This window comes from Balearica regulorum, chromosome 2, assembly GCF_011004875.1.
Source record: "Balearica regulorum gibbericeps isolate bBalReg1 chromosome 2, bBalReg1.pri, whole genome shotgun sequence".
NCBI classification, from domain to species: domain Eukaryota; kingdom Metazoa; phylum Chordata; class Aves; order Gruiformes; family Gruidae; genus Balearica; species Balearica regulorum.
The window spans coordinates 114,647,410-114,673,979 of record NC_046185.1 but is presented as its reverse complement, the minus strand read 5'-3'; the positions used below and the strand labels follow the sequence as shown (position 1 = coordinate 114,673,979).

General features: G+C 37.2%; 1 protein-coding gene across 5 annotated transcripts in view; it reads right to left on the bottom strand.

The window, feature by feature from the left end:
- BBS9 (Bardet-Biedl syndrome 9) overlaps window positions 1–26,570 on the bottom strand; it is a 309,029-nt gene that overhangs the window by 210,770 nt on the left and 71,689 nt on the right. For 4 of the 5 annotated variants that reach the window (XM_075745399.1, XM_075745396.1, XM_075745398.1 and 1 more), the window contains 3 exons: window positions 23,251–23,346; window positions 16,456–16,628; window positions 14,978–15,130 (listed from right to left, as the gene is read on the bottom strand). In XM_075745399.1, the coding sequence (XP_075601514.1) occupies window positions 14,978–15,130; window positions 16,456–16,628; window positions 23,251–23,346 (422 nt within the window). Of the gene's footprint in view, window positions 1–2,063; window positions 2,868–14,977; window positions 15,131–16,455; window positions 16,629–23,250; window positions 23,347–26,570 lie in introns of those variants that run through there. The other variant, XM_075745400.1, reaches the window with a different exon arrangement.

The following is a 26,570-nucleotide window of genomic DNA, read 5'->3' as shown; positions in this document are numbered from 1 at the left end:
GATTGCTAACTATCAAGCAGGGGAAAAAAGAAAAAAAAAACCCAACCAAAACCACCAAAACATTAGTAGCTAAAATTATAAGAGGCAGAGGAGTTTAACAGCTTAAGTTTGGGGAAGAAGGGAAAAATCCTGAATTGTGATCTCAACTCTTCTACCATCTTGCAGTCCAGGCTCAGACAAATTACTGACCAGTAGCATTTAGCTACCTGCAATTCAAAGTTCTGCTTCTATTTACCAGGAATGCTTGAGAGAGCTTAGACTTTACTTATTCACTATACATTAACACTTCTTTAATGATTATTTTCCTAGTAAATTCTACCGATGTCTCAGAGTTGCAGAAGTAAAAACCTGCAGAAAGAACTTAACTAAACCACAATCTTCTTGTACAGTTCCTCCAGAATATATTTGGTATTTTATGAATGATGAGCTCCTTATATAAGTTCTTCCTTTTTTTACAATGTACCAGCTCTTGACAGGAAAGCTAAACATATTTACAATATTTGTCTTTTGCTGCACTCTGCTGGAACAATCCATTTTTCAACTGAAAGCAACACTGTTCTGTATGCAATGCAAAAGTTAATGAGAGGCAAAAATCCAGAAATGTTATTTCTTGCAAATGTTCTCTTTTGAAGCACGTGCATTTTTCAAACCAGAATTTAGACATTTAAATCCATATTTAGTTGGCCTAATAAAGTGGCCTATTTTCAAAGATAGAGCACCTGAAACAATCCTAGACAGAACAGGGTTAAAGAGGGCTCCTTACTGCTCAGAATAAAACTACAACAAATTAAGTGCCTCAGTAAGGCACTGAAAAGCCTCTTGAAACATACATTCGAAAAGTCCAGACTTGCATGCATCATTGCAACTATCCTTCACCTGATAAACACACTATTTTAAAACAGCAACATATTCCCAGAAACCTAACCACCTCCATTTGATCCGTGATCAAAATATGAAAAAATTAAGAGACCACACAGGTTAATATAACATTCATAGAAAATGAGACAAGTCTTTGAATATCTTCAAAAAAAAATTACTACAATTTACTAGACATTTTATGAAATTTTAAAACTTACAGTCCCATTTGTTTCATGAAAAAAATGAAACTCACCTGGGCTAGAGAACAAACCTCAGCTTGTGTTAACAGTCAGAGCTATTAACTCCCATGATAGTTCGTTCTCACTGAGGATCTGCTCCAGAATCACCCAAACATGCTACACAAATTAAATGTGACCTCGTACTAGAAAAATGCACCTGTGATCAAAACAAAGGGTTATGCCTTTTTTCTTTCCTTTTTTCCCAGCCCAGAGAGGAAACTCCTTTGCAGTGACCATAAACTTTAAAAAAAAAAATTTTTTTTGAAGGGGAAGTAAATAACGCAGATGCAACAGAACAGAAATGTCACAGGCTTGTTCTAGCAGTCTTCCGAGGGCAATGAGTAAAAGCTTTCACTCTTAGACCTGTCTTGGGAGTTGCAAATACAGATGTTGGCACCGGTCCCAGAACACAAAGCATATTTTTCAATTTTTACTAATACCTGCTAAAATTGTATCTTGGCATTTTTGCTCGGAAAGAAAATTAGGCAATGACCCTTCTTAATGCTTTGTAATCCACATAAATCTCAAAAATGCTTCTCGGGGAACGGTTTCCACAGTTTTCTTTTTTTTTTTTTTTGCAAAGAACAACAGGGCCTGTTAGGCAGTCACTGCCTTTACAGATTGCCTTGCTAAATTCAAAACCAATAATAAATACAGACAATAATCAACAAATCATTCAAACGTTCACACAAATAGTGAAGTGATCATTTCAGAGCTTACTGATACAGAATGCGTAAACAGTGACATAGGAAACAAAACATGAAAAGAAGTTTTCAGAGAAACTATCTACTGCAAAGGTTGAAATATGTAGCCTAAAATTGGACAGGCCAACTGGTTTCTCTGTAAATGCACTGCTGGTATTCCCCCCATCACTACCCTCAAAAAAGTTTAGTAAAATACATGTCAGAAATTAAAACTGTTTTTCATAGGAACAAAATTATACATTTATTTATGTTTCTGTGTTCCATAGATGGGTTTCCCACAGAAGAAAAAACACATGAACAAGATGAAAACTTGTATCAATGTGCTTTTCTCCACTCATCTGGGGCCTTTGTTAAAAATAAAAGGTCAGTGATATCACAAAAATAAACATAAATGGAGAGTCATACTTCAAACTGTAACCATGCCAGTCCACAATTTTTAACCCACAATGTAACAAAAGATATGGAAGGAATGGGTGAAGGAACTTTTTCGAGACATTTGGCTTCCAGAAGCAAATGGACAGTGCAGGCAACAATTTAAGAACTAGATAAGGAGAGCAATAGTTAAGTACTGGGTAGGAGAGACAAATCTGTTGTACACAAGCTTCCACAACTGTGGATCTCAGAAAAAAAAAGTAAAAGAGGAAATGAAGCAGGATATCTTTGCATATGACAGGGAATTTCACATTTTGGAATTCCAGGTAACTGCAACTATAAACTACAACCTCTTCACATGCTTTTATACAAAGGAAAAAATAGCAAAAGATAAAGCAAAATAAAATGCAAAAATACAATCCAGTAGACATGAATAAAATACTGAAGATTAAGTCAACCTGCAAGCTGTTCATAACTTCTGCAATTTATAATTTCTGCATACAATTAAACAAAAAAAAGACAAACAGAAGTGATCTTTAGATCTGTCAGAAAAGACAATTCAACAGATGTTTTAATGAATCATATTCCTTGTGATTCTGATCAAACAGTACAGACTTCTTCCCAAAAGGAGGTAAAAATCTGAAAAATAGCTATTAGTAGTCAACAAGTAGTCTGTTTTATATTTGTTTCCACACTAAAAAGAGAAAAGAAATTGAGTGTATCAGATGCTTATAAAAACTAAAAGGAATAAATGTAGCTAAAGACATAGAACATTGAAACACAACAATCTTTTTGAAAATAATTTTTAGACACACTTTCAATTGCCTGTCGGAATGTAACAGACAAATGCAGGACAAAAAGCTCATTAAGGACAAGTGAAAAAAATAAGGAAAATGAAAAGGTTTCCTTTTCCTCCAGCAAAGCATGGAATTTTCTCAAAACTCTGAAACTCCATTCAAATTAGAACAGAGGCAAGGACTACTGTTTTCTTTAACTTGACAAATCTAATTAGCTAGCAAATATTTAACCAATAGCTAGAGGTTGCTCTTTAAGTACTAAATAATGAGAGGTAATTAAGGTAGCAAAGGCAAAAGGTTACTAATTTAGGGCATTTCTATGGTGTAGTGTTTAAATTACAGGTTTTCTACAAAACGCATGGGCCAATGCACAAGAAAAAAATCCAATTTTAACGGAATGCAGAACAAATTAACATTTTAACATTATAATACTACTCAATTGTATAATGGCATTTTGCTAAGTGTCACAGAACAGAAAATAAAAGTAACACTCCAAGGTATGCTTGTTAACTTCTTCAAGCTAAATATATTACAAGCCTACTGACAGCAGTAAATAGACACATTGTAACATGAAAGACTCTGAATTCAAAGGCCTTTAATAGGTGTTGCTTTTTCTGAGTAGATTGGCCTTAAGACTATAAACAATGAACAAGATAAAAATTATGTTATCCATACCAAATACTTTCAAATTTCCTAACGGGAAATGGAATGATTCCTTTAAAAATACCATTTTAAAAAAGCCAGTTCCTGTGACATATAATGTCTTTTTCCCCACTTCTCCTTCCCATGTGACAGGAATTTAGCCTGGCAAGTATAGTCTTCAGCACCCAAACTTAATGTTTTCTAGGTTGACCAACAGGCTTTCTGAAAAAATAAGGATTGATTACATCTGTTACAGTCAAAATCTGCCACCTCAAATTTTCAGTGTCCTGGTCGCCCATCCAACAAGGGACTCGAGCAAACACTTAATGTTAAGATGTCTAAATAATATACCAAGTCTGTATCCATAAAAAATTGCCAATATTAAAAGAAGAAATTGGCAGCCACAACACCTTTTTGTCAAAGAACTCAAGGCAAGCAGAATGGGCAGAACATTCTATTTAATAAAAGCCTTAAAATAATACCTCTGTAGTTATGATGCTCATCATTACTGTCTTCTTCCTTCCTGACCCCCTGAGTTCATCACACCAACTTTTCCTGCATTAACCACCTTTTTCCTTTTCATACTGGTTTAAATTATCCACAACAGAATAATTAAAGGCTTCACAACATAGAAATACCCACTGTGTGGAAGTTAGTAGTTAAGCACAACTGAAACATAAAATAGACCTATTGAGATGCCAATTGGCAAGAAGAAATGGAGAAGAAAGTTCTTTTCCCTTTTGTTATTGTCAATTTACAGATTTAACCAACAGTTTAGCTCCAACATAAACTGTACCTTTTATTAAAAAGATCTAAATTGGGAGAATGACCACACAAGTTACATTTTTCCTCAGAGAGGTAGTGGCTAGAGCAGCAGCTCTGAGCTGACTGCAAGGAACACACAAAGAAACAGATTTTTTTTTTTTAATAAAATGTCTACAATATTTTTGAATTTTTTTTTCCTTCAGGAATCCATAGTCCACTACTATACTGCCTTTGGTAAGTAATACCAAGCAGAATCCTAACTCAGCTGATCAGGAGTACGCAACAAATACGTAAGCAGTAATAGATGTACTGGGTGGAGCAGGGGACTGATGACAAAAGAAATCAGTATCACTTACAATGATCTCACACCAGAAAATTATCTAGTTCAATGTTATTTCAGGTACCTGAAGGCACAGCACCCATGTACACACTGGTAAAGCAAGTATAGTAGCCACTCGAAAGCAAACTATTAAAATTACATCAGAAGCCATCAAAAATGTTCTTCATACGAAATGCAGAAATTAACCAAAACTGATAATAATTTAATATTCACTTAATTCATCACATCTGGACTACTCTCTTAAAATGAGTCATTCCACAAAGATCATGTATCCAAAATCGCAAAGTAACCATTGTCTCTTCCACCACATACGCTCCCTAGTTGTTCTCAGCTGTATAGCTTTTATGCCTCAAATGCTTTTGTACTGCATAATTACAGGGCTCATATAGAAAACTTCCAAGGGAGCATGAAATAATAGTGTTTTCCATCCTTCTATAAAGATGGCATCAATTTTTTTATTCAAGTTTTGATTACACTACTACACAGCATTTCCTGTCCTGCTTATGGAGTACATGTCTCCCAGAGAAAGAGCCTGTCAATGATTTAAGCATCAGCACAGGTATCTGATATTTCGGATTATCAGATATGACTTTTCTGTCAAAGAAATAAGACTTATCAGTATTCCTTTCTTTGGGGAATTGTAGCCAACTGGTTTCATTTTCACTCATTCAAATGCACACAGGTTCTTTCAGTCCCTACAGAAAGCCCTCATATACAGTCTGATGAGCTCAGGTTAGGCTGAGGATACAAGATCTGCCCCTACAAAGGAATATTATTTTTTCCCCTTCAAAAAGGCAATAGCCAATGAAACAAATGTCACAAGAAGTGCCAAAGAACATTTACGTCACAAGAAGTGACATAAATCACTTCCTGCCATTGCCTTTATGCACGAGAAGGTACAATCTGCCCACATCCCTGAGGACTGAATCAACATTTGGGGAATTCTCTGGTAGGTCACATCGCTGCAAGAGCTCTAAAGTGGGAACCACACCCAGGGTGGACCGGGGGAAAACACTTGAATAAAAATCACACCTCTGGTCCTTTAGTGAGGTGTTCAAACCTGGCTATTCACAGGTTCAAGGGGAGTAATTCAGTAGATAGGGCTGTATGATAAAGCACAGTGTAGCTGAAACTCCAGTTTGTGGAAAAAGTGACAGGCCAGACTGCAATCCAGCAGACCCCAGTTGAGGTGCTTTGTGCCATGTCTACACACACAAGAACATTTTACTTCCAACCTCTTTCTCTTGTGATGGCTGTATCACTTCCAACCTTTACATGTGTCTAACTCCCTCCACAAAAATCCTTACTGAAGATACAAGCAATTTTACCAGTTCCACAAACTGGCTGACCTGAAGTAAAGACTCTCCCACACTGGAGCAAGTAATTACTACCACAGACCAAAATACAGAAGAATTGTGCCAGCAATCCTAATATATGCTTCCCAAGCACAGCTAACTGCTTTCAGACATTTTTGAAATATATCTTCTAATAAAAAGGGGCTTTGATGACATTGTAAGTATTCCACTGTTAAAGCTAAATAAGTCTTAGGGAAACAGAAACATAACACTGTTTGAACACCAGTAAAATAGAGAATTTTAATTATATGTAATAGCCAATAAGCTACTTTTAGTGGCTATGAAAAAACTACATTTAGCAGAAACGGCAATAAAAGAAGAGAAGTTAAATATAACTCCTCCAAAGAACAGCATATTTATTCAAGCCAAAAAGAGCTAATTTATACTATGGGTGTAGTTCTCACTGACATTATCTGGGGAAAATGACTATTACAGGAGCGGGCGTGATATATAGCCTTTGAGTCATGCATGATAAACCCTAATGGTTTTGCTTTGAGGTAAAAGTCCTTACTAATCAAGTAATGAATCATTCCCAAAATGTCGAGTTCCTGAGGCCATGTGTGTCAGAAGTGCGACTCTAGAGAGAATACTCAATCATTAATGATCACTTTTGAGATTTTTATCAACCGATTAATAAGTAAGGAAAGGAGTTAAGGGGCTTGAACAAAGAGTTAATGGACCTTTAATGACATTCCATGTGTTTTAGTGAATAGTACATAATAAGTTTTATTTTCCACTGACCACAAACCACCGACAATCAAAGTGCTCCACACGTTGCAAGTGTTAAAATGACGCCAGCAACAGTACTTATGCTTTCAAAAGATTAGAAAATTATGTTTACTTAAAAAATTGTAATGCCCACACTTACTTCATATTACATCTATGTAGTAGATTACAGATCAGAAATAAAGAGCCTATCTTCCTAAACCAGTGGATGGACATGAGGTAAGGAGAGAAATGGCAAGATGTTTTTTCTTTAATATATCAGGTGCTGGACCTGTTGGTATCAACTAACACAGAAGTAAAATTCTGCCTCTTAAGAGAGACAATTCTAAAAACACAAACAGGAACGAGTCTGAAGACTAAAATGAAGATATGATGAATTATGTGTATGTACGTGTGTATATATATATATGCACGTGCACATGTACATAAACATATATTCCTTTGTACCACTGCTTATAAATTACCTACATCTAAGGAGGGCAAAGGCATTTGCCTTCAATATACTCTTCATCTTTGTGCTGAAATTATTATGGAAATATCAAAAGAAATTACTCCATATAAGAGCCTGAAATAACCAAGGATTACTAACCTACAGTATTTCCAGTTCCCTAGAACAAAAAACCTGACTAAAAGGAAGTCAGTTCAATCATGTGAGTCTGCAACCAAGTCTCAGAAATAACAGACCCAAAAATCAAATGGGAGGGTATCATTTGATAGCTGGCAGAATCTTATTTCGAGAGCAGAGAAAAACGGGAAACAGAGGCAAAGAGGGGAGATTGTGCTTCCTTTCAAAAGGTGGTGACAAGATGGAAATCTCTTGCTGAAGAGATGAAAATAAGTTAGAACCTTCCAATGTGTTCCCCACACAGATGTGCTTTTCATGCTGTCTACCAATAAAATGCATGTGCACATGCACATTTAAAATTTTTTTCACAGAATATAATTAAAATTTACACTAAGTGTCAAATACACATACCTTCAGTAGTGGGGAAATTCAGTATCAGGAACTGGACAAAGGTAGAAGAGCTGTCACCAGTTTGAGTTAACTGGACTCCAGGAAATGGAGCAAGAGAGATACCAGATATGAGATTGAGCCTAGCACACATGCCTAGAGACCAAAAGACAGAGAGCACCTGCAATTCTGCTTGTCACAGCATCCAACAGCACAGCAAAAGGTTACAACAAATCTGCAGAGAAGGGTGCGGACAGTCACAGAATTGTTCTACACCAGCTGAAAGACAGGAGATTGTGAACCATCTCCAATTGGGAGCAACATAACTACATTAATGCAGTGCTATGAAAAAAGTGTATTAGTACATTTTTTTGTTCAACTTTGACACAGGTGCAAAGCTTCCAGATGGCATCATGTTCACATCTAGCTGGTGTTGAACACAAGCGAAGCAGATGTGTGACAATGTCCCCAGGCATAAAGGCAAGCCCTTAAACACTGGGCCAGAACCCCATGTCTTATAAACCAGGCCCTCTGGAATAATGGTGGTTTAAATGAGCTAAGGAACTGTTCTGAAAACTGATAAAAAGTGTTAGACGAGAAGGCCAAATAGGCTTACATTTAGATATTTGTCAACTGTTCTTACATTTAGATGCTTGTCAAATGTTAATTGGAATACTGGTTTTCATTTGAAGTGCCGAAATTTCAGAAAGGAAATCATACGATTCAGAATCAACTAAGTTATCTCAATTGTGACAATGATTTACACCCTAAAGTAATTTTGACTGACAGTGTCAAATACTATAAAATGGACAAGAACTGGCACACAGTATTTTAGTACTTAAAATACTGCTTGACAAGGTTTCTACACTCTTGCTTGATCACAAACCACAATGAGAGAGACTTAACATGCATGATAAGCAGCACTAGGGTGAAAATTCCTCACAATTGTCTTGTTAAGTAAGATGTGCTCAAAAGGATTCTAAGTAAGTTCCTTTAAGTTCTGTCCAAAATTCAGATTAATTACACATTCCACTGAAACCTCAAGAAACATAAATATTTAGTGCACTTCCCATGGCCTCCTAAATTATGTCCAGGGATACAAAAGATTTGCTTTTTCTCCATACATTTAACTTTGAAAGTTTATTGTATCATAGCTTTCTCTTTTTGGATGCTTTTCTAAAAAAACATTTAGTTAACACTTTAACATGAGCTGAATGTTCTTTTTGTGTGTGTATTTTAGAGTAAACTTAAACAAAGCTGCAAGTCAGATCCTACATGCTTTAATCAATGCTCTAATTTTTTTTCTTTCTTTGAGAAAAAGAATGCTACAAAGTTAGCTTTAGATTTGATTATTTAAATATAGTGTAGTACAGCTACTCAATGTCACTCTGAAAATAACATGGGATTGAAGGGCTCACAAAGGATCAAACCAGTTGCAAGGAAAGATATCTGTAAACAAAGAACAAACATAAGGACACCTAAATACCAATTCTGTTCTGTGGCATGAAACTGTGGGCCAGTCCTAAGTTTTAGCAGCTGGCATTAATTCATAGCACAATGGCTTAAATTCCATCTCAAAAACACAAAATAGTCCATCTTTCTGTTTAAATTAGTCTACGACAAAGAAATAGTTGTGTAATGAAGTTCATAAAGTTCTGAAAATATTAGAAGGACCTTTCTTCAAAACTGTCATATGAAAGAGAAATGGCAACTCCTGTGACATTACTAATTAAAAGAACCAGTGCAGAGAGACATTTGACTCCCAAATCCTTCAGAAAATCCATCAGTTTCTCCACAAGTATATAGGAATACTGAAGGGAGAACTGATGAGGGAGATTACACTGAAAAAAATTTGTAGGAATTGTGTTTGTTCCTCTTCCCTGTAAACAGTAACCTTATTGAGTAAAATAAAACCTGAAAGACTATTTGAGTACTTTTCCCCTTGTTTCAAGCAGAGTTTGTAAGTAAAAAATTCCTATGTGCGTGAATCTCTCCAGGATGCAATTCATATGCAGAACTCACAAGATACAAGACCGGTCAAGATAAATACAAACCGTACACTAAAGACAGTAAAGTGAACTGGACAACTTCTAGTTGTCTACAGAGCAAGATCTGAAAATTACATTGAAAGCCACTTTGTTTCCGCTTGCAGCCAAATATTTCTGTGAGACAGGTTATTCAGTAATAATATAAATAAAATGACCACAACAGAATAGCTGGAATTAGGAGAAAAGAAAGGGAATAAAATTGCAGCATCAGTTAGTTCTATTTAGAAAAGCATGCTAGGTCCTCTTACTAATAGCAAGAGGCTCTCAAATTTATAAAGTACCTTAAAGAAAGAAAAGATAATGTATTACCAATCAAAAATAAAGACCCACTATGGTAGAATTAATAGTTATTAAGCCTAGACATCTAAGGTTATGCAACTGTGCTGACCATTTATGTCAGATTTGTTCTGTGGGTCCATTCCTAATAACTGTCATTTCCAATGACCACACAAAATTTTAGTGACATGAAGATCCAGAAATCATTAAGTTTCCCTAGGGCGGTGAGGCACTGGAACAGGTTTCCCCAGAGAGGTTGTGGAGGCCCCATCCCTGGAAGTGTTTAAGGCCAGGTGGGATGGGGCTTTGGGAAACCTGGTCTAGTGGAAGGTGTCCCTGCCCATGGCAGGGGGGTTGGAACTAGATGATCTTTGAGGTCCTTTCCAATCCAAACCATTCTATGATTCTCTACATATTTTTTAAAATAGCAGACTAGGAGGGGAGAAACACTATTAGTATTTCTACTGAGACAGGGGACATCATCCATCTTGCCTGGTAAGGTGGCTACTGCCAGTCAGCACTAGTGCACTGGCTTGGCAGTGCAAAAATAAGCAACTGACAGGAGCGTGCTGGGGCCATTGGTAAAAGTTGAGATGTCAGTTTTAGGAAGCACAAGTGAGTTAGTGGTTTTACAGCGTGGGGATGAAGAAGCCTCAGAACATGGGGAAACCTGAAGTATTGTGCAATAGTGGCATCAAAGAATAGGAAGTGAGCTATGCTTGCTACCTATGATGGAAGTGTGGGGATATACGACAAATCTGTTTGTTTCATGATTTGTCTTAATTTTGCTACCTTTTATTGTTACACAATGCAAGGCAGAAGTGAATGCTTTGTCATTACATTTTTGTAAACTTGAACAGTTCAATCTTGTCTCATATTCATGTTTTAAGCACTTACAATCGGTTAAGCAACAGTTAGTGCCCTAGGAAAAATCCACTCTATTTCAACTTCATCATTCCTGCTCCTCTCAAAGAATGTAACTGCAGTAGTCTTCTAAACACGGTTACAGAGTTAAACATAGCTTACAACTAGACACAGCTAGTATCGCTTAGATTCACTAGAACAAAAATCCATGTGGGTTGAAATAAAAAATTGAACCATCTGATTTTTATGACATTTGTTAATTCCAGCTTCTACTTGGAAACCACATAATGTATGTCAAGAGTCAACGCACAAAAAATATAATTCCAGGGCAAGCACCTGCATCTACTGCCAAACTATGATTTTTTTTTTTTTTAATATGACAAAAAACACATTGTAGAGATTAAAGATCATTAAATTACACTTTCAAGCAGTAACCTGTCTCTAGTACGTGAGCATTATACGAAGTACCTGCTGTTTACAACAGCTACCATAAAATTTGCTGCAATCTCATTTCATATTTGAAGTCCTTTAAACTACTAAACATCTATGCAATCTCAACTACTGTTCAACTGCTTTTAAATTCATCTAATTAAATTCCTTTGTTAGAACAAGAGCTAGCAGCATGTCCAATTGCACTGGTAATATTTTAACCAGAGATCAAGAAATTAATTTATAGGCATACAAATAGCATCTAATGCAAATTGATTTTTCCATTATCTTCATAGCACCTTCCTACAAATCATTCCTAAACATCATAAGAATAACATTTAATTTTTCTAATATACAAGGCTTATATATAACAGCTTTTCTTTTCCTTCCAAAATGGAACACCCGATGTCACTATTTGTTAACTGTTGTTAATACTCACTCAAATCTATTTAGACCTATAATATTACTTCAGAAAGACAAATTCTAGAAGAAAAGATTAAAGTGAACCATAAAACCAAAAGCAAGCTTTTCTTCAATGCACACACTGATGCCTGCTTATATGTTTCTCTTCAATGCACATACTGATGCCTGCTTATACGTTTCTCCATTATTGTGAAGATGAAAAGTAAGGCTAAAGTTTCCCTATAATAAACCCATTAGTAATTATATTGTAGCACTAAATACATCCTGCCTCGTTGGTAATGTACAAGGACTAATACAAAAATTTAGTTCATAAATGCTTTTTACCAGAGAATCAAAGGCAGCTCAATTAATTTTCCCTGGTTTGGCATCTATAGGTTTGACATACATTGTACATCTACCTACATATCACACAAACACAACTTTTACTTGAAGTTGAAAATCTGAAAATTAACATTTACAATCTCCTTCAGTTATAAAATACAAATCAGTTCAGCAATTCATAACAATTTGCAGATGGGCAAAGAAACCATACAGAATACGTTTAAAGTAGGTACATATCACACCTAGGCAATGAAATTACACGGGTTGAATAGTCACCATTATTTGATTTGTATTTAAAAGGCTGTTCATGCAAAGGTTATATATCTGCTGTATAACTGTACTGATGTAAGGAAATAAGAGGCACCTTTGTATCTCTGTGGATTTGGAGAGGTTATACCATTATAGTTTCAATTTAAAAGAAACAAACTCTAAGCTATAATAGTTATTCTGTTAAGAATGTAACTTGTATGGAGCCGAAGTCCTGGAGATTCTGGGTTAAAAAGAGTAATAAAATCACATACTCATACTAACTGGAAACTCCTTCCTGCTCTAGATGAAAAAGTTTGGAATACACTATAAAACCAAAACATATACCTTTCCCTTCTGACTGCAAAACCCAATGTAAAAAGTAACAAACCCCTTCTTTGTACACAGCAATTACTTTGGTGAAAAATGAGGATAAAACAACGCAAATTTTTCTTTTTACATTATAAAAATATTTAACATAAAGGAGGAGATGAGATTCTAGACAATGGTAAGAGAATAAAAATCAATTTCTTTTCTATCAGTTCGAGTATTTCATTGTGGGATTTATCATATCTGTCTTATTACAAAACCCCTAAAACTTCTACATCACTTATTCAGAGTTCAAGCCAAATTGCACTGAAGCAAATAAGAGTCATTCCACTAAGAGTCTATGGAGTATGGATCATCGTTCTTCATTGAATGCATTCTGCATTAGGAAAACTACTAAATAAAACCACGGTGCTCAAAACAGTAACTTTCCAAAAGCAAAAAATACAGACAACTTGTTTGAACAATTCTTCTGAAAAGCAGTATTCTCAAAAATACAATCACATTAATTCCAATGTCAAAAAGGCTACATGCTTAAAAGACTTTTTTGAGTAAGACTTTACACTGTTCATATTTATCTGGCCTCGTTATTCCTTTACTGAAAACACATGTACCACAGTTTTAATACTTCAACCATTTGCATTAACTACACTTGTTCAAATAAAGACAGAAGATGATAGTCAATTAAAGAAAACAAGGTCTGTTCTAGCATAGGAAATGCATCATCAAGCAATTTCATTTCACCCACATAGCAAAGAGACAATATTAAATTCTACCACAGCTCTCACCTTCAAAACAACATATGCACTAGTGGGGTCTCTATGGTAATTACTATTTTATTACACTTTTGTTTGTACTAGCAATAACAACATTTCTTTGTTGCAAGGGGGTTCACACAAACAAAAGAAAACAACAAAGGAAATCTACCAAGAAAAATGTGACCTTGCCTAAAACAAAGTTTTAACATATGTGGAAAAATGGAAGCATTTGTTCTCTGGAAAGAAATGTTTTTCCTCATTCTCCTTTCAAATACATGAATTCTAATTAAAAAAGCTTACAACAGTAATTGTTAAGAAAAGCACCCATCTAATTTTAGTTTGAAGAACCTTATAAAATAAGCTTCTGCAATATGCATCTATTTCAACTACCTGATTTTTGTCACATTCTCAGAACTCACCTTTCAATTCAACTGCATAAGAAAACTGTTAAGCACTTCTCAGTCGCTTTTAAGTTTAAAGGCAGCAGTTCTACACAGCAAAAGCAGACTCAAGAGACTCACTTGTGTTTATCTTTAGGGCTTTTTTAGTCATGCCATTTCAAAGTGTTAAAGAATCACCCATCTATCACAATATCTAGTATTTCCTAAAGTAACCAGAAACCCCCACTTCCAAACTTAAACCATCTCAGAGTTAACTCATTCACAGTAAAGATCGAAATAATGCAAATCTAACTCATGTATAATCATACATGGAAAAGCAGTTTTCTCCAATTTAGAGAAATATTTTCTTAGAGCAAACACTAAGGAAAAATATTTTTCCTTAACACCTTTGTTTCTTAATTGCTGTGATATGCAGCAGTGCATAAAGGTCTTTTCTCCACCGAGGAATCCAATTGTGACTCAGCTTCTCTATCAAGACATGTTAGAAAGTAAAATCAGATCCTCCAACAGAAAAGCACAAAATGCATAAAGTAACTTCTTGGTAAAGGGGATGCATCATGAAACAAGGGTTATTCTAAAGCAATGCAGGGCTGAGGCAGGAAAAGGAAAAAAAAAATATTTTATTCCTTGTATACTTCCAGTATGGGGATGGTTTAGGAACAATTTTTTTTTTTTTTAAACATTGTTCTTCTGCAGCTATCACATTCTGAAATGATTAGAACATAAAATCCCCATAAGGAAGGACATGGTCAGCCTCAGACAACTTTGTTGTGAATGTTACACCAGCCAAACCATTCCACCAGTTTACAGTATACCATAAAATATTTACACAAGCTATGAACTATAAAATATTTTCACATGAACTATAAAATATTTACACTATCAACATCAGTTAGGAAAGAATGATGTGCTGTCAAGCTGGTGTGACCCAGGAGTAAAGATTTTGTGGTCGCAGATTAAATAAAACGATTGCAAATCATCTGGAAAGTTACAGGGAATATTAGGTTAAACAAATTACTGCTTCCTGGTCTCTTGGATGGTAAATGTAACCAGGAAAGCATAGCTTACATGCTTTAAGCTAAGTTTTACCAACAACATAAAGAAAGGTTAGGCTCATAATCAAACTGTACTGACCTCTCTGAATGTTCCTTCTAGCAAGGTGTCCAGATGTTGAAGAGGGGCAGGAGTTTTGTCTTTGAATCGTGTCAGCAATCGCCGCTCAATAGCTCGAAACTGTACAGCCCTTTCAGATAACAACTCCTGAAATTTTTCAGCATTCAAACGTAGCTGCAATTTAAGAGTTTTCAAGAATTCAGGTTAAGGGTCGTATACATTATGTATGTCCACGTCAAATGAAATGCGAGATCGATAGTAAAATTTTTGGGAGAGTGTGTATTACCCAAGTATGATAATGTCATTTAGACCAGTTTCCTATTTAACACTCCTCATGAAGCTTATTAACATTTTCAAAAATTATCATTTGCCACCAAAATCAAAACTAATTGTCAACAGCCATGAAAATCAGTGACAATGCATAAATATCTCATCAAGAAGGCTAATAACAAGAGTGAAATTTCACCACCAGGATCTCAAGGCTGCTGCTTAGTTCAGTGTGCTATTTATGACACATACATACAGGGTATTGGACTTGATACTCATTGCAGTAGAAAGTAAATGGTTATTCCCTTAAGCATGAATAGAAGTACTAAGTTCTGCACTGTCTTAATGATTTGTCATTTTCTGAAGTGAAATTATTTTTCCTTTTATATATACACTGATCAGCTATAGCAACAAAATTACCTGAAGTGTTCACAAAACTTTGAACAACATTGTACATAAAATGCCCAGATAATAAGAATTCTTATTTTATCTTTTAATCACCTTACCATCTTTCCAGTACATGCCTCTAACACAAAAATCACTAAATAAAGGTGAGTCTTTCAAAAAGCTGGGACTCCTATGTACAGCATAGGTGTGCATATATTTTATTTTATTAGGTATTTCTACAAGTAGCTGAACTATTGGAGATTTTTCATTGCCATCTGCATGATCAAACAGGAAAAAGTAATTACATTTATTTTATATCCAATCTGGTAAACCTCCTTGAGCCTTCAATGCTACTTCTATACGGACAGTCAGGTTTTTTTAAAATCTAAAGGGATATTTTAATATAATTACCAGGACGATTCAGGGGAAAAAAATTGCTCATGACTTCTATATTACATAAGAGTAAAATAGCCTAAAATTAAGGACAAATTCAAGAAACAATTTTACAGCTAACACGATATTAGTGAATGAAGAATCCATGGCTTCTGTACAGGCAGTGAGCAGACGGGCCAATACTAGTACCATAAATTGTACTGTTTGCAGACTGCACGCTAGCTACTTGCGCTCTGCTGATCACAAGGGCTGTTTCAGAGGCAAGGCATACTCCATATGCTACAAACTAAATGACAACTTTTGTCCCAGCACTATCTTAGGTGCAACTTTCTACTTTCTGAAAGTCAAATGCTTGTGATAGCTATCGTTATAATCAGATTAATCATAGCACTAACATACAAACAATTTTTAAACTAGCAGAACATTAATGATTCACATATTATGTAACATACCTCAAAATGTCGATCAATTAGTTCAAAATATTCCTGCAGGGGAATTGAACCAGAAAAGGTACATGCAAAATCTTTGCAGTTTTGCTTCTTGAAATGTTCTTCGAGTCGAAGCGTGAGCTCTTTTGTTATCAGCCAAAGGTCTTCTAACTGATCACTCTGGATCCTGTATCGTTCTTTGGAAACAAGAACAAATACAAGACTAATAAACACACATTTAAGCCATATACCTTCACTATACAACACAGTTTAGATAAGACAAATTTAACTTACTAACTGTATCCAAAGTCTATATGAGATTTTCATAAGAGATATATGTTCGCTAGTGTTAAAGAAATACTTATGTTTTATTGATGCCAGTCCTAAATTCTCTTTTATCCTAACATAACAGGCAATTTTGGAGCACAAGATGTTAAGTATTTATTGTTTCAGGACTACTTCAGAGTACGGGTCTGTTCATGAAGAACAAAAAGCTCTGAAGAACTACCATAATAAGGAAACAAAAGAATTACTGGATGATATTAAGTCATAACAAGAGGTTGTTTGCAATTCTCTGCCATAACACAACCTCAGTGAGCGCTCCTGAGGGTCGGAGGCAGAATCAGGCTCAATTCACCTTGGACCATGACAGAAGCACAGCATTCTAAGAATCTGATAATAGTGATAACAAATCAACTCCAATCCACCTAAAATCTTGAATGTCTTTTGGAAGCAGTTACTGAGTTCTTCGATAAAACACTCAATATAATTTTTATTACATCTCCATTTCCTAAGATATATTCTAGTAGGAAAAGTATTACTCTAACTATTCATAGACAACAATATTCAGTTTTGATAGTGCTATGCTTCACTCTAGATACAGCTAATATTAGTAGAAGGTGATTTTTATCCATCTTTTTTGTAAAAATGGCTTAGTGTAGAAATGAAAGTGTTAATATGAACTGAAGTGAAAAAACAAAACCTGTTAGCCAGTGTTATCTGTCCCAGCAAACTAATTTAACTTATCACATTTTACTGAATTTCAAATTATCAAGCTACTGGGATGAGATTTTACTTCTGAGCTCCTGTGGAAAGTCAAACAAAAAAAGGAAGCCTACAGAGGGTGGAAGCAAGGGCAGGTAGCCTGGGAGGAATACAGAGAAACTGTCTGAGCAGCCAGGGAGCAGGTTAGGAAAGCCAAAGCCCTGACAGAAATTAATCTGGCCAGGGATGTCAAGGACAACAAAAGTTTCTATAGGTATGTCAGTGATAAAAGGAGGACAAGGGAAAATGTGGCTCCCTTCCAGAATGAAACAGGTGACCTGGTTACCCAGGATATGGAGAAGGCTGAGGTACTCAACGACTTCCTTGCCTCAGTCTTCACTGGCAAGTGCTTGAGCCACACTGCTCAGGTCACAGAAGGCAGGGACTGGAAGAATGCAGAACCACCCACTGTAGGAGAAGATCACGTTCAAGAATATCTAAGGAACCTGAAGGTGCACAAGTCCATGGGACTTAATGAGATGCATCCACGGGTCTGGAGGGAACTGGCGGATGAAGTGGCCAGGCCACTCTCCATCATATTTGAGAAGTCCTGGCAGTCCAGCAAAGTTCCCGCTGACTGGAAGAGGGGAAACATAACCCCCATTTTTAAGAAGGGAAAAAAGGAAGACCCAGGGAACTACAGGCCGGTCAGTCTCACCTCTGTGCCTGGCAAGATCATGGAGAGATCCTTCTGGAGACTATGCTCAGGCACATGGAAAATAAGGAGGTGATTGGTGACAGCCAACACGGCTTGACTAGGGGCAAATCATGCCTGACAAATTTGGTGGCCTTTTATGATGGGGTTACAGCATTGGTGGACAAGGGAACAGCAACTGACATCATCTACCTGGACTTGTGCAAGGCATTTGACACTGTCCCACATGACATCCTTGTCTCTAAATTGGAGAGACATGGATTTGACGGATGGACCACTCAGTGGATAAGGAATTGGCTGGATGGTTGCAGTTAAAGAGTTGTGGTCAGTGGCTCAATGTCCAAGTGGAGAACGGTGACTAGTGGCGTTCCTCAGGGGTCGGTACTGGGACCAGCACTGTTCAACATCTTTGTCGGCAACATGGACAATGGGATCGAGTGCACCCTTCAGCAAGTTTGCTGATGACACCAAGCTGTGTGGTGTGATCGACACACTGGAGGGAAGGGATGCCATCCAGAGGGGCCTTGACAGGCTGGAGAGATGAGCCCGTGCGAACCACATGAAGTTTAACGAGGCCAGGCGCAAGGTCCTGCACGTGGGTCGGCGCAATCCCAAGCACAACTATAGGCTGGGTGAGGAATGGATTGAAAGCAGCCCCCAGGAGAAGGACTTGGGGGTGTTGGTTGGTGAGAAGCTCAACATGAGCCAGCAGTGTGCGCTTGCAGCCCAGAAAGCCAACCGTGTCCTGGGCTGCATCAAAAGAGGCGTGACCAGCAGGTCGAGGGAGGTGATCCTGCTCCTCTACTCCGCTCTTGTGAGACCCCACCTAGAGTACTGCATCCAGCTCTGGGGGCCTCAGTACAGGAGAGACATGGAGCTGTTGGAGAGTCCAGAGGAGGGCCACGAGGCTAATCAGAGGGCTGGAGCACCTCTCCTGTGAGGACAGGCTGAGAGAGGTGGGATTGTTCAGCCTGGAGAAAAGAAGGCTCCGGGGAGACATAATTGTGGCTTACCAGTACCTGAAGGGGGCCTACAGGAAAGATGGTGAGGGACTGTTTATCAGGGAGTGTAGTGACAGGACAAGGGGTCATGGGTTTAAGCTGAAGGAGGGTCGATTTAGATTAGATGTTAGAAATAAATTCTTTACTGTGAGGGTGGTGAGGCACTGGAATTGCCCAGAGAGGTTGTGGAGGCCCTTCCCTCCCTGGAAGTGTTCAACGCCAGGTTGGATGAGGCTTTGGGCAGCGTGGTCTAATGGAGGGTGTCCCTGCCTGTGGCAGGGGGGTCGGAACTAGATGATCTTTGAGGTCCCTTCCAACCCAAACCATTCTGTGATTCTGTTTCCAGTCCACATTTGTATAATCCTCTCATCAGTTTCAGGAAGTCAGAATTAACTAAATGTTGAGTGGAAAACATTGTGAAAAATCATAACACCATTTTAATTTTAGGGTTTGCTATAAATTTTCCTGATAAATTCTTTCAAACAACAGTTCCCTGTGGTTTTTTTCATTACTCATCTACCAATACTTTATCCAGAAGGACAGATAGAAACACAGCTATGAGGAAAGAGAATTGCCAGGGTTTGACACAAAATAGGTCTTTTTTTGCCCTTGTTAACAAGGTTCACAGTAAATCAAATTAACCAGAATTCTTTAGAACTTGAATGTACTTATTTAAAATTTTCTCAACATTAGTAATTCAAGATTGTTTGACATTACCACTGGCATCATTCCCAGGATACGTATTTCACTGAAAAGAAAATGACAAATTCTGTTTACAATGTAACAGGAAAGAAGCAAGTTGTATTTAAAAACATGCCTGCTAAAGAAAAGAACGCCATCTGCTAAAGATAACATTCAACCTAATATCCATTTTTTAAACACTCACAATGTAATGGCTGGACTTAGTTGGATGTATCATCATACTTTGCCTTAAGTGATTTTTCCTTGAGGGAAATTAGCTCAGATGTTTTCAGGCCAAATCAACAGTCATTCCATTTATAATTGACATATCTAATACATTAATGGTTTCAAATGGATAAAACTAATTTCCTCCAAAATGCATATTTAGTTTCCATACATTGTTTGTTGGTCAATACAAACACAATCTAATTTTACCATGGCCTGAGTGGAGAGCATTGCAGTCATTTGCTTTATATGATCTTCCAGCTCTCAAAAAAAGGCAAATTAGATTCAGAAACTGTATGAAACTGATAATCTTTAGTTGTACTAAACACATGGCTTTAAACAGAAATACAATGAAAAAAACTAAAGAAATAACTGTGCTTCTGCTCATCCTGTGCTTTTATAATAGTTCACCAACTTGTGTTAGCTTTTTGTTAAAAGAAGCTCTGTTACAGAAAATTACAATAGATTTTCAGAAAATTCTCAGACAGAAAAGCAGGAGACTGAAGAGCATCTATATACCAAACACAAAGGCTTTTAACACTACAAGAGGTTGTCCAACTAGCACAACCTGCATTAAGAATGGTTGCCCTGCCAGTAGGTTATCTGAAGAAAGTCTAGAAGATTCAGTTCCTTTCTCAGCTAGAAAGCCCTCATCAGCAGAAAACAACCCAGACACAATTAACAGCCAAGCCTTCTTTATACTTTGATTAAAAGACAGTTTTTTAAAAATTCAGAAAAAAAAACAAACCTGAAAACCTCAGTCTACATGGGGTAAGTTCTTTTTTAATATGTCTTAACTGTCAAAATGCACTTCAGGCTGGGCTGCTTTGCAGCAGTCCTCTTGACAGGCTGAAGTAACATCTTCAATTACTACACTGTTCAAAAAGGATTAGCTAATACAATTAAAAACAGATGTGAAAACAGATGTCATTCATGTTTCCAGCTTCAGCAGTGAAACCCAATTGAACCTGGAGACTTTCATGCAGTTCTTCCCATTCAAATTTAAGGTTCATTTGATAAGGGATATGGAAAAAGATGTCTTCTTCCACTGTCCAAGATTAACTTCTTTCATGGTAAACCAGAAACAAGGATTGATCAGTCACAATGAACTTTTTTTACTTTTCTGAAACACCATTACTTCCAGTCATTATTTACCTACACATACAATTTTCTTTTTGAAGAACATTTCCACAATGATACTATTGCATAAGCACTTTTACAAAGTATAAACTCAGTGTTAAATTACATAGCAGAATAAGGACCTGCCAAATAACACACAATTTCATCTGCATTCCACAGAAGATCTGTCCACTCAAGCACAATCATTTTAGTATCATGAAATTCTACCAAACAACGCTTTTGTATTATGGATAGTGTCTGTCTGATAAATTCTGAATTATGCTTGAGTGTCAGACCTTTTACTTTTTTTTTTTAATAAGTTTTACTTAGGTAACATTTCAAATAAGCAAACCTCCCTAAAAAATTCTGTAACCAACCCAATCCAATGCATGAAGTGGATGTTGGAAACAGGCTGCTAACAGAGAAGGTGGCATCAAACTCATTTGTTTTCTGATGTAATGATTCCCAGACACAAGAAATGAGTAGTCACACTAAGAGAAACACATATTTTGAATCTCCTTTGTTAAGTGAATTTCACAAGTAAAGCAGCGTGGGAAAGTTTACAGTAAAGCTGCAAGCATCATTCCTAGCTAGTGAATAAACAAACCTGAGAGGAAAATCTTGAGGGTTTGGGGTGGGGGACTTAAAAGTTATAGCCTCACTAGAAGCTAAAATACATTCATTACATAGACACAAATTTGTCCCTTACACAGCATCAGATTTAGCAATTATATAAAAGTCCAAAGGAAAGATTTAAATTGTAATCCAGAAAAAAGTTATTTATAAATCCTTGAAAGTCTTTAGGTTTTAGAAACTACCATTGCAGGTCTAGTTAGTTTAAACTGTTTAAGATCTACTATTTAAACAAATATTAAAAACAAACTAACAATAAAACAGCATGCAAATAATGCATACAGAAACCAATACAAATGGATTTGAACCTTAGAAATGTAAAGTGATTCTTGGTCCAATGAAAGTTACTCTCCAGATGGTTTCTGATTTTAAGACATTGGTATTACATTAGAAAAGGTATTAAATATTATCTCATAGCTCACAGTTGATGCCACCAATATTTATATAACCCATCAGAAATACTGATTTTTGAAAACAGTAAGGCAGATTATTTTTGCATCGAAAGAATTTCACATCAACAAACTAGATTCTGACTTCTCACTCAGAACAGTTTTCAGAAAGCATTCACACAGCGTTCCATTTGAACTCTCTGTAATGCGCAATAGGTATTCCAGCTTTTCAATTTGTTAGTCTGCTGTATGAAATGAGGACTTTGTGCTCTGCTGGCATGGAAAATGCTAAACACAATCAAACTGATTTGGTTCCAATGGCACATACCAAGAAGGAGTTTAGTGAGTTGAGTATGTACAGGGCAAGACCATAAACTCTCCAAAATGAAGAGAACCAATCTTTTTTAAAGACCACAAACTCAGGTGGCTGGAACATGATTCCTTAGTTCACAAACTGCCCTACACAAGATACTGGACCAGGTAACAGCGTATCTACATGCATGTTCATACATTCTGTAAAAATAATAGGAAGGATATTGAGTCCATAATCCTATACTTACAAAGATACACAAGCATCTATGGAGACAGGCATTTACTTAGATGTAGAGAGAAGCAAGTAACTAGCGTGTGATGCCTAATTAAAGTCAAGGATTACTGAAAGTCAGTGGAGAGTTAGAACCTGCTTTTTAATCCATTTCAAAAATTCCAGTAGTTTACTACTTCCAAACACAGGTGTTGAAATATCTTTCAGAAAAAGAGGGGGTTTCCCATTATTATAATGACAGTATTAATTCATTAATAAAAACATTGCTAAAAACTTCAAGAAAATCCAATTTCTTCAGAGAATTGTCATTGTAGTGTACTATATTTAGAGTATGATTTTTTGTTTTGTTATAAAATTCTGTGCCTTCCCTAGAAACATAATTAGAGGGGATAAGAAATGGTCAGTTAACACTCAAACTCCTGAATTCCCACACAGGGATTACTCTTCTTTGTATGATCCACATTCTCATTTTGTGCATATATTAACTGATGATCAGGCCTTTTTTACATTAATACTAATAACACTTACGCGATGTTTTTGAAGCAAGAAGAGTGGTTTTTGAACCAGTTAAAAACTGAAATCCCAGAACATTTGCCTGGTCCTCGTCAGATGGATCAACAAAGTCTGAAAGAGAACGTTAAATACAGTATTCTATAATTCAACAGTGGTATTCAACAAACGTCAAGGCATAGCCAGGACCATATCAACCTTTGCACAAGTAATTTATGAAAGGCAATCTGACCAAGACTGCTCCCCTTCATAGGACTGAGAAGTAAAAGAACATCAGCAGTAGTTTGGTATACCCTCACTTCATTCACAGGTGGAAGCTGAGACACACACCGTTGTTCTTTCTCAGGCTGGAAGCAAAAGACAGATTTCTCAGAGGTTCAGTCTGTCCCATCTAAAAAGAACCGTGATTAGTGTACAGCCCAAAAACTATCACCTTTTACTGGATGCGAGGTCACCTTTAATTCAGATATGTATGCAAAAATTATGCAGAAATTACAATGAAAATTTTTAAGCTTGCTCTCTGTGGTGGGTTGACCCTGGCTGGGGGCCAGATGCCCACCAGAGCCGCTCTATCACTCCCCTCCTTCACTAGACGGGAGAAAAAGTACAACGAAAAGCTCATGGGTCAAGATAAGGACAGGGAGAGATCACTCACTAATTATCGTCACAAGCAAAACAGACTGAGCTGAGAGAAGAAATTCATCTAATTTATTACTAAGCAAAACAGAGTAGAGGAATGAGAAATAAAACCAAACCTTCAAACACCTCCCCCCACCCCTCCCATCTTCCCAGGCTCAACTTCACTCCCGGCTTCAACCTCCGGACGGGGAATGCAGGTTACGGTCAGTTGATCACACGTTGTTTCTGCCACTCCTCCCTCCTCAGGGCGAGGGCTCCTCTCATCGTTCCCCTGCTCCAGCATGGGGTTCCTCCCACGGGAGACAGTCCTTCATGAACTGCTCCAATGTGAGTCTCCTCCACAGGGTGCAGACCTTCAGGAACAGACTGCTCCAGCATGGGTCCCCCACGGGGTCATAAGTCCTGTCAGCAAACCTGCTCCAGCACGGGCTCCTCTCTCCACAGGTCCACAGGTCCTGCCAGGAGCTTGCTCCAGCGTGGGCTTCCCACGGGGCCACAGCCTCCTTCAGGTGCCTCCACCTGCTCCGGTGTGGGGTCTTCCATGGGCTGCAGATGGAATCTCTACACCCCCTCATCCTTCTTCCATAGGCTGCAGGGGGACAACCTGCTTCACCATGGTCTTCACCATGGGCTGCAGGGGGATCTCTGCTCTGGTGCCTGGAGCACCTCCTGCCCCTCCTTCTGCACTGACCTTGGTGTCTGCAGAGTTTCTCACATCTTCTCACTCCTCTCTCCGGCTGCAAAAGCTCTCTCTGACTGTTTTTCTCTTTCTTAAATATGTTATCACAGAGGCAGTGATGGGCTCATCCTTGGCCAGTGGCAGGTCTGTCTTGGAGCCGGCTGGCATTGGCTATCAGACACAGGGGAAGCTTCTAGCAGCTTCTCACGGAAGCCACCCCTGTAGCCCCCCCTGCTACCAAAACCCTGCCACACAAACCCAACACACTCTCTTTTCAGTTTTGGCACAGAGCAACACAAACATCTAGCTTGCTGAAACAGCTACTCTTCCAAGCCCATGTACGCCCACCTTTCTTTTCATTCCATGTAGTGGATCATACCAGGTAAAAAGGCTCAATTTTATAGTACCATATTTTAAAAACTACTCCATGTGACCTCTCCTCCCAACCTTCCCCTAAAAAGAAGGGAAAACAGGGAGTAGAAGAGATACAATTTTTATTGGTACACCAAGAATCCAAAGTTCCTTCACAGATCACATTATAAAGAGCATGCTTTTTTTTTTCCCCATCAATGAAAATGGGATGAACAGAACTCAGAGATTTTTAATACCTTCTTCTGGAACACACTAGGCTTATGTTTTGTGTTATATTTTCAACAATGCATCCCTAGGTTAAAAATAAAAAATAATGCTCTATTTTGAAAGTATTAATGATTAGCCATAATGGAAGCCTATGATTAAAACCCCAAAACATAGACCTTTGAAAAAAGAGTTTCTCTGTTTCAACCAAGTATTACACAGCACACCCATCTGAGAGAAAAGGTCTATTTACCCGCAAAGCAAATCATGCTATCGAAAAACCCAACCATACCTACTCCACTTCTCTCAGACAAATATACTGCATAAGCTTTTCAAAAAGAGATGCAGCTCCACCTTAAAAATACCATATTAAAGTTGTTGGCCCATACAGCTCTCAGAAAACTGTTCCAGAACCTCAGTCCTCTGAAGTTCAGAAACTTAAACACTGCCAGACTGAACTTATTCACAATCACTTTATAAGCCCTGTTTATGCATTTCTTCTTGTGCTAATATGATCATCCAGATCCATGATACAGCCACAAAATATTTACTGAAGGCAACTGTATTCCCTTTTTTTGCCTGTGTTTTATTAAGCTAAATGAGTCACTTTCTTTTAATTCTCCTCTTCAAATCCCTAGATAATGTTCATAGCCTTTTTCTACACTTTTGAGTTTTAATTAATTTTTATTTAATATCAGCAACCAGCACTCAGTGTGCCAGTGTGTAGTAACACAATATTAGTTTCCTGGGTGGAAACATTTTCTCTAATGCGTCCTCAGTTCTTATTTGTTTGCTTATGATTGTACCATATTGTACCACACAGTATTCCTGTGGTAACTTCCACTCCTTCTCTCTCTCCCAAATTATGAGCACATAATTACAGCAAAAATTATTTCCATAACATTACACTTTATAGTACTCAATTTCATTCCTCTTTTTTCCAGTCCTAAATGGCACCTAATTCCTCCTTCATACTATTTTAATATTCTCCTGAATTTCAAACGTAGCTCAGGTTTGTATATCAGAAAATATCACTAAGTACATATCTTCTTTTTAGTCCAAGAAGACTAATGAAATTATTTAATAAGATCAGCTCCAGACCGATATATCAAGAACTCCACAAATCTTCCTCCAAAGCAACTGTACCCCTTACATACAACATTCACCACTTTTGCTTTGCCCTGTTTAATTTTTTTTTTAAATGAATGTCCATGTTTTCCCCATTACACCACCACTGATGGAATTTTATGTAAAATTATTTTCTGGATACATAAAAATTAGATCTATATCATGCCCACTGTGTAAATAAATTTGCAGTTTTACCAGAGACAGATACACTAGCCCAAGCAGATATTATTGAAATATTATGCCATCATCTGTTTCAACATATACTTTTTAAACATTTTAACATCAGCTTTGTTCTATTACCTCATTACTTTACATG